The 9,981-nt window shown below is 41.0% G+C and overlaps 1 protein-coding gene across 2 annotated transcripts in view; it reads left to right on the top strand.

Moving 5' to 3' along the window:
- Positions 1-5,746, top strand: part of IGF1 (insulin like growth factor 1) — a 100,846-nt gene extending 95,100 nt beyond the window's left edge. For both annotated transcript variants that reach the window (XM_075856679.1, XM_075856680.1), the window contains exon 4: positions 94-5,746. In XM_075856679.1, coding sequence (XP_075712794.1) covers positions 94-153 — 60 coding nt within the window. In that variant the 3' untranslated portion in view covers positions 154-5,746. The remainder of the gene's footprint in view (positions 1-93) is intronic.
- Positions 5,747-9,981: the final 4,235 nt, after the last annotated feature.

Raw genomic sequence — 9,981 nt, forward strand, 5'->3', positions numbered from 1 at the left:
TACCCTTTTAAGTAGAATTAGAATTTAAATGTTTTATGGCTTTTGCAGCTTATTTGTGATACATATGAATAATGTGTTTCTATATGTTAACAGGAAGTACATCTGAAGAACGCAAGTAGAGGGAACACAGGGAGTCGGAGCTTCAGGATATAATGCTATTGTCACTCAAAGTCTTGAAGAATGAATGTGCCATCTGCAGGATACATCACTGAAATGGAACAAAATCAGATAAAACAGGGAAAGACTTCACTTCTCTCAATCAATGGGCATTCTTCCTTTGTACAATGCAAATACACATTCCAATATTATATTTTCCAAACAGAATCATGGCAACTCACTTAGCTAATCTAATACTGTGTAATCTTTCACCTGTTTTACATGTCCTGCACATAGCCTGTGTCCCCTAGAGGTCCAGAAATAAATGGCCTTTCTGATGGATCCAATTGCACTATACTTAACCAATGTTCCATGGGTGCTAGAAGAATGACCCAGACATGTCTAAGAGAGTTATTTCTTATATTTGCACTTCTCTTTATGGGCTGTTTATTATCCAGAGTCCAATAACATTGTTTGCCTGCCCTTCTGTATTTGCACAGTTTGGCTTTTCAGTAAATGTTTTTTCTCCCTATTCTTATGTTCACAAATACCGTCATCCCAAAATATGCTAATTGTGGGTCAGGTTTTACGTTTCACAATGGCTTGATTCATCCACTTTTGCTGAATATGTTATGATACAACAGTTTAACAGGCTCATAAACCTCACAGATCTCTCTAGGTATCAAGCTAGTTAACTGTCCAACAGTATACATTTGTGCTCAATCCATACAATATCTGTTTATCACTAATGCACATATATCATTTGCTATGTAGAGATGTAAATTAGTACAATGGTGCTACCGTATGTTGTAGTGAGTGTTGTGTAATGGCCACAAATATTGACTGGTAAAAGCAAACACATCTCATGAGGACAAACCGGGGCCTTAATTTAAGTGTTAGTACAATATTATTCTGTTTTACCTTCTATTTAGACTGAACTTGAAAGAAAGAAATGTGAAAAAAAAAATACTAATTATTTATCACTATGAGGTGAGTGAGTAGATATAAGAGTCCTTTAATCTCATTTTATTGAATATGCCTCTTCTTCAATAATTATCTACCTACTGCCCACTTTCAGCAGTCCTTTTTTTACCTACTTAATGAGGCTGTGCTGGTGAGTCAGTCCCTTAAAAAGTCATCCTGATGATCAGCTTTTTGTTATGTCCCCGAGTTAAAAAAAAAAAATCCCAGGGGATCAACTGTTACCACCAGGGGAAGCTGTGGCCAACCTTACATTTCCTCTGCAGTGGCTGCTGCGGGGAAAATATAGTATTACAGTAAATGCTAGCCATATAAATGAAGATCCACTCTAGCTAATAGAAGGAGGTCCTCAGCAGGCGACCTCCTCTATGACATCCATACATCCTAATATTATAATTCTCTCTATGAGATATTCCCTTTAAAGTGTTTTAAAAAAGTAAAAGGTAGTTAGGGGCAAAATATTAGTTTAACCCTTGTCATCTCCAGGCAACTGCTAAGAGAGTAGCACACATATTTTAATTTTAACAGTTTACGCAGATTAATTTAGAAAACAATGATCCTTTGTGCTGATCTATTGAAAAGTCTATTATATATTTTTAGCCTCTCATAGAAAAGGATTTTTCCATGTGAACAGTTTGATTATAGGGCTGTGGTACTTCCAAAACCACACAATGTATAGGAACATTTTCCTTGCAGTAACAAAATATGCTTGTCTATTCTATACACAGATTAAAAGGTAATTTTTCAGTATCCAAAATGAAAAGTGTTAATAGCCACTAATTCATACCAAATGGAAAGCGTTCTTCTCCAAGAGGGTCCTGTCATAGGATTTAAATGATTGCTTCAGTCATCTCCCAGTAAAGAATCTGTATACCATTTAACAGCTTTGTTGTGTTTAATTTGTACAACAGATGTCAAGAAAGACCGATCCCTTGAGTCAATATACGTCAATTCATTAAATCATGACCCTCATTCCATATGTGACTTGAGGAGGAGGTTCATTCAATTTATGGGAAAGGAAAAGCCTGCTTTCCTTACATGTATAAAACTATTTTTAAAAGTTGATCATTCTACCATAAATGAAATTCATACCATTTAAACACATCCTGGCAAGTCATAAAAAAAAGACATTTCTCACACTAGTTACTGTTGACCCAATGATGGAAATTACAAGAAGGAACCTTGTAATGTAAAAAATGTTTACATCCGTAATTTTATATGAGAAGCACTATGTTCAAATGCCCATTAATTTATTCTGTTTGGACAGAAGTGCATGTATATTGATAGCTATATGTCTGTTTTTTACAGTAACAGGTAGTTCAGTAGAATAGAATATTCAATTTCTATTCCTAAGCAGGTGACTCTACCAATTGGGTGTTTTCCAAGTCTTTTCAGTGAACATGAGAATTATGAATTACTGAACTAACACTGTATGAAATAGCAATTCCAACACTACAAATACCATTCCTTGTATGTAATAAATAAAAGGAGGGGTGAATTTTTTGAGTGTCCAGAGGAGTCCCTTCAAAACTTCTGGACCCCAATGTAAAGTCTGTAACAGGGCACCCCATATATGATATTTATAATACTGGTGTCTTCTTATGTGGCAGAGGGCATGGGTAACACTGCTTCTTTTTTACCCCCTACCACTACGCCCATACGTGGTATTTTATTCCTCTCTATTTTCAAAGCATCTTTATATCTGGGATTGCCACACAAGAGCTAAGTAAAGTATGTGAGCATGTGGGAGATTAATACAATTACACTTGGCTAAATTCCATGTAAAAGCTTCATCCATAAATATGTTTGCAATATTTTATCATCTTAATATAATTTAGTAAATCCAATAAGTGAATCCAACAAAAATTGAATTTCAGTTTTCCACAAAATCTTTTTTAGTATGACCACTTTATTACATATCCGCATACTCGCAAAAAAAATTGAAGCTAGTAAAAAAAAAAAAGTGTCTGCCTGTTTCATTCTGATGATTACAATTTAAAGTGAGCACATTTCTGCACCCCACTTACATTTGGCAGGAAAGGACTGGTTTTGTCAAAGTCACCATAAACTCATGATTTGAGTCAACAAATGCAAACCTAGGATCTTTGTAATATGTTTTATACTATATATTTGTTGTGCCAATTTTTTTATGCATTTACATGTTTTTCTTAGTTGATTTCTACTCTGTGCATTGTCAAAAAATCTCCTGTTGCTAATTGGAAATTTTTAATAAGCTGCTGTTGATAGATCAGTTATTCTTAGGCCTCATGCACATGCCAAGGCCGTGTGTGTTCAAAGTTTATAAGACGGCATACAGTTTCTACAGTACCATATTCCTACAGTTTCATATTCCAATAGGGTTCTCCATCACAGATTCCATAATTTTTGTGGACAAAATAGATCAGCATGCAGCGCTATTTTATCCTTCAAAATTACGGAAAAAATGATGGAAACCCAATGGAACCCAAATCAATAAGTTATGTTGGGTGACGGATCTGGCGCTTCAGTTTTTCCCGTTATTCTGTTCCATCAAAGGAACAGAATCATGGAAACTGTAGCGCATATGTAAACAGAGCCATAGTCATATGCTAATCATGCCTGTTGGGTGTTAATGTGTTAATGAGCTGCAGCTAGTATTATAGAGCCATAACCATAAGGTCAGGATCACGCACAGTTTTGATGCCGTTTTTGGTGCAAATTTTGGCTCAGTTTTTTTTTTTTTAGCAAGAATGAGCACAAAAAAGGAGATAGATAAGTCTTTTCTTTATACCTTTCTTTCCTTGTGGATCCACTTCTGGCTTTGGCTAAAAAAAACAAGCCAAAGACTGCATCAAAACTGTGTGTGCGATCCTGGCCTAAGAAGATCCGTCAGCAGCAGTAGCTACTTTTCGTGTCGACTGTTTGAGATTAGAAGGATACTCAAACATGACCATCATTTAATGGTCATAAATTATTTAAAGTCTAGGAAACAACCAGTTTCTAAATTAAAAATAGGCCTTTAGCGAAAAGAATAAGAACGGAGTTAGGAATTTTATTTTCATCGTTACTGCGGCAGGCATGCACATTATTAGACATATAAGTAGGAGATTTTTTTATGATGGATTCTGTAAGTGTTAGTAACTAGGAAAATGGGATTTGTGCCTTTTAACGTATGGATTAATGTAAGGGTTAATTCACACCTGGCAGATTTGTTACAGTGATCTCTGCAACTGTGCCATTCATCTGAATAGGGTTTGCAGATAACCATGCACATGCTGCAGTAACAATCCTATTCAGATATACGGAACAGGTTTTCAGTTGCAGAAATTTCTGCAACAAATCTACTGCGTCTGAATATACCCTAAGGGCTTGTCTATACGTAGCGAATTGCTGCGTCATTTACATCCAGAATTGAGGACAGAAAAAACGCAGCAGAATACAGTAGCAGCAAAGTGGGTGAGATTTAGCAAATCTCATCCACATGCTGCGTAAAATTTCCGACCAGAAATTGACCTGCGGTGCGTATTTTTCGGACTGCAGCATGTCAATTCCTGCTGCGGAAAGTGGACTGAATTGCTGTGTTTTTCAGAGGAGACGTCTCCATCTCCCAACATTGAGAAGAACGCCGCAAAATATGCACCATTTTGTGCAGTCGAAAACGCAGGAAATGGTGCAGTTTTTCTGCAGCGGAATTTCTGCTACTTTCTGCGGAATTGCTGCAGAAATTTTCTGCAACAAATCCGTTACATGTGGACAAGCCCTAATACTTTGTTGAGGTGTCAACTACATAAAGACAGCAAAAGATGAACCCACATGTCACTAATATACTCGAAAGTATCAGATTCATAAGTTGTCAATTTAACTGGTTAATTGACATTCCACATTCTCGGAAACATTAGACCATTGTGTGACAGGTCCTGCTTCATACAAGTTAGTCACAGGTAAGGCTCGTGGGAAAAAAAACCTTTTTATACAATTTTATGCTAGATAACATGATCTCTTATGGCACATGTATGCATAATATACACTGATATGTAGCATATTTGCTTTTACCAGTTACTTATTTGGCCAGGAGTGGTAAAGTGGTGCTATTGTTTTTTTTAAAATGAAGTACTTGACTAAAATATAAAAATAAAGCATATAAAATATATATTTTTAAACAAAGGAACTGATCATCTTTGTGTAAATAGATTACTTATTGAATTGGTTTTTTTATGTCGATATATCTTGAATTTTGTGCCATCTGAAATTTTAATATTGTCATCCTAATGTGTCAGCTGGAGCCAAAGCTTTACAAGGTTCCGAATGTTTCAGATACGTGGACTTTATTGTCTAATTATAAGACCAAAAGCTGTGCAAACAGACATTTTGCCTTTGTTGGTAATTTTTTATTTTTTTTATATAGTGCTGACCAATCTTCCTGCACTTTAAAGCTATTTTTGGAATATTATGTCATTTTGTGGCAAACTGGTAAAGAGAAAAATACAGATGCAATCAGTCTTCTGTCAGTTGTCTTGTATAATCCCTTAAATGTCTGGACAGACCACTAGACAACAATTTTACTGCATTTTAGTTTGTATAATACACATTGTGATCCTATAGTGATTGCTATGGCTGGATTAAAAGAGATTTCCAAGAAAATTGTTAATGTTTTAAGTTTTGATGGCAATAAAGGGGTTTACCATCTTCATATCATCGACCATTAATAGCTGCAAATGTCCTTACAAATCTGAATAATGTTATAGAAGTTCAAACCTCATCTTGTTTATTTAAAAATGTCAGCCTGGTCAAGACTTAAGCTTGCTATAGACATCAGGTGAATGTCGGCGGAAACCTCTGATTTCAGCGGGCAGGCCGACCATCTAATGTGTATGGTGGTGTCCCAACTCTGCCACGATGGACACAGGACACATCAATAAGGCAAATAGGATATCTGTGACTCTGGCTACAAATGGGGTTTCCTTCTGCTGGACATTTGGGGCCCAATATGGTGTCATACCTAGGCCTAATAGAAGCCTCCTCTGGTACTCTGGTGGGCCAGTCAGACCCACCAGAGATCAAAAACGTACATTTTATAACGCACATAAGTGATACATTTCAACAATCAACATTACTGTGATACTTACACTACAATGATCATGACTGGCCTAAGTAGAGTCATGCCATGTTTTACCTAATGAACCTGTTCACCCCTTTCTCCTGCCCATCTCCCAATAACGACACGTGACAACCGAGGTTGGATATGAAATTGGCCACAGCAGCCGTTTATTTATTTACATTATTTAAATGCAATTTAATCCGAAACATTCGGATAACTCCACTTCTAATTCACATGACCCAACATGGGTCAGAATCAGAATTAACCATAAACATATTTTAATACTTTAACAGAGCAGGGGAAGTCCTTGAAGCCATTTTAAAACCGAATCTTTTTCCTTTAAATTAGCCATCTGCAAACCACCACCAACTCTTTACCTCCAGCCGTAAACCAGCTCGGAAGCACCGCTCACCTCTGCAGATGGCTCCAACCACCAGAAGACCACTTCAAAGGGATAACACCCGATGAAGTCTTCAAATGATATACTTTCCACCAGAAGACCACTTCAAAGGGGTAACACCCTATGAAGTCTTCAAATGATCTACCGTTTTTGGGGACGCATACCCCCGATGCGACCCCCCCACCATTTTGTACTGACCAACCTCAAGGACTCCCCCCGCCAGCTGCCATGACATCCGAACCTGCTCAAAAGAAAATGAGAAACACAAGTTATGAAATTATACAACATAAATCAAATAACAAAATCATAACCACACCGATCCCCAGGCCAACCCCTACTTAAGGGCGGGAGGGTGGGAGCTCAGCTAGCTACCTGTTGTTCCTCCCGCTGCTTCCGGCTCAATGCCGAAAACAGCGGGAAGAACAGATAACTCCCTCCGTCCCCTCCCCTCTCCCAACTACCTCTTCCCCTATTGGTTCTCTTCCCTCCTATGGAAGTCATGGAGGCTTCCCCTTAAGCCCTCCGTGCTGCCGTCCAGCCTCTTCTTGACTGGCCTAAGTAGAGTCATGCCATGTTTTACCTAATGAACCTGTTCACCCCTTTCTCCTGCCCATCTCCCAATAACGACACGTGACAACCGAGGTTGGATATGAAATTGGCCACAGCAGCCGTTTATTTATTTACATTATTTAAATGCAATTTAATCCGAAACATTCGGATAACTCCACTTCTAATTCACATGACCCAACATGGGTCAGAATCATTGAAAACAAGAGAAAAAGGAGTCATGAGCCAAAAGTACACAAAGAATATATGATTTTATTGATACATCAAAATACAAAATATATAAAAACACAACGAGGTAATAAAACTGAGAGTAAACAAGTGGATCAATGATCCAAAACACCTCAACATGGGTATGCTAGAAATACTATGTAGAAAAAAGGTTCTATTAGCTGTGGATGAGTAAGGGGAGGAAAACGCACTGCTGGCCAATACAGACAATGCTGAGTAACTGCAACAGCCTGTGCATGAACCTACCACCAAAAAATGCATGCATATAAAAATAGAAGAAGATAGCATCTATGAGAAGATCACAGTGGAGTAGCGTCTAACCCTGCTTAGTGCAGGATCCTAGATATCGGACAGGAGATGAAATAACCTGCAATGACCCGATATGCAGGAGAGCCTACATCCGCATGACAAGAACCAATGAGTGACTGAATGAGAGCTTACCCATGGAGGACTTGGAAGTGAAATGATCCACCTAGTGATAGAGGCACCCCAACGCGCGTTTCGCATTTGTCGCTTCCTCAGGGGGTGTGACTTACTGTGTATCCCGCTCATATATGTAGCCCTTACTGTTATTTGTAAGTGTAATCCGGTGTGTCCTCTTCCTAGGTCTACGGCGCATGTGCGGAAGTGCTCGATGTCACGGGACCTCCATCCCCCGTCGTCACACAGGCACCGCGCCTGCGCGCCTCCAAAGACGCGTCTCCAGGGAGACAGCGCAGGCGCAGAGCCAGCGACAAGACGAAGGGAGACAGAGACGGACACCCAGCATTCACGCAACACGCGCAACCCCATGGAAAAGGATAATGTGAGTATCAGTGTCTATGTCAGTAGTTAATAAGCCTGAAGTAATTTCCTCAGTCCTCCATCCAAGACCATACATTAAATGTAAAGCAAGGATTTGTATAGTAGTACAGTATAATCGACAGAGTTAAAGAAGGTAGGATATGTCCAATGTTAGATTAAAGTAATGAACAAAAATCAGAGCACAAATAAATATTTTATTTTTTTTTTTGTTCATTGTATATCGGCGCCTTTAGGATTATTTTTTCATGCAATGCACTGTGCTTTTCTACTTCCATTGAACTGGCAGAATTCGGCGCATTGCAGCCTGCTGCTATTATTTCTAGTATCATCCAGCTCTCCATCTTCCAAATCTTCTCTTGGTGCTGACTGGTTCTCACACCGACATCTACGACATGGGGACCCCGACATGCTGACCGAGGGGCCGGCCACCTGCCGCCCGACTGTAGGGATCCAAACCTCCGACCGAACTTGTTGCCTCGACGTCGGCGTTGATCTTGTCGTCCTCCCCGACGATCTCGAGGAAGCCTGTCACCATGCGAGGCGGCCGTGGATTGCACACTGCATACTGCGGTTGAAGGCGGGGGTGTGATCGGGAGCCCGGCCTGCGACTCCCTGTTAGCCGCCAAGCCCCGTCGCGGCTGGGGATTCCTGCCAGGACGCAGGCCCTGGGAAGAGGCGCCCATCCCAGTAACCTGGCCTGCAGCGTCCTTAGAAGGGCTCCCCCTGCAACGCTGAGCCCGCGGGGCCATGTCTGGGCTCAGACGCTCTGGTGGACGGGACCGCCGGGAGCGGCGTGGTGACCTGGCCTGAGTCACCGCTCCCGACGGCGCCACCTGCTTTATTGTAGCAGGGGCCGCGGGGATTATCTCTCCCCCTGCTGTGGTGACATTAACGTCCGTGCAAAGGGTGGGGGAAGGGGGCGCCTCTCTGCCGGCTGCCGACAAAGAGCACGACGGGCCTGCCTGAGGGATCCGGGCTAGCGCTGCAACTGTTTCCTCCAGCCAGCCCGGATCATGGAACACTGCTGCAGCCTGCAGCTGCTCGAGCAATGCGGCCGGGGAAGACATACTACTACTGCAGTGGGAGGTAAATGAACGGCAAGCTCTCTCACCACGTTCTCTCTGAGCTCAGCTAGCTACCTGTTGTTCCTCCCGCTGCTTCCGGCTCAATGCCGAAAACAGCGGGAAGAACAGATAACTCCCTCCGTCCCCTCCCCTCTCCCAACTACCTCTTCCCCTATTGGTTCTCTTCCCTCCTATGGCAGTCATGGAGGCTTCCCCTTAAGCCCTCCGTGCTGCTGTCCAGCCTCTTCTTTAAAGTTGTAACATTAAGAAACAGTTTTCATTTTAATTCTTATTTAAAGAGGCTCAGTCACCAGATTTTGCAACCCCTATCTGCTATTGCAGCAGATAGGCGCTGCAATGTAGATTACAGTAACGTTTTTATTTTTAAAAAACGAGCATTTTTGGCCAAGTTATGGCCATTTTTGTATTTATGCAAATGAGGCTTGCAAAAGTACAACTGGGCATGTTGAAAAGTAAAAGTACAACTGGGCGTGTATTATGTGCGTACATCGGGGCGTGTTTACTACTTTTACTAGCTGGGCGTTCTGATGAGAAGTATCATCCACTTCTCTTCAGAACGCCCAGCTTCTGGCAGTGCAGATCTGTGACGTCACTCACAGGTCCTGCATCGTGTCGGCCACATCGGCACCAGAGGCTACAGTTGATTCTGCAGCAGCATCAGCGTTTGCAGGTAAGTAGCTACATCGATTTACCTGCAAACGCCGATGCTGCTGCAGAATCATCTGTAGCCTCTGGTGCCGATG

The sequence above is a fragment of the Rhinoderma darwinii genome, chromosome 3 (genome assembly GCF_050947455.1).
Source record: "Rhinoderma darwinii isolate aRhiDar2 chromosome 3, aRhiDar2.hap1, whole genome shotgun sequence".
NCBI lineage: Eukaryota > Metazoa > Chordata > Amphibia > Anura > Rhinodermatidae > Rhinoderma > Rhinoderma darwinii.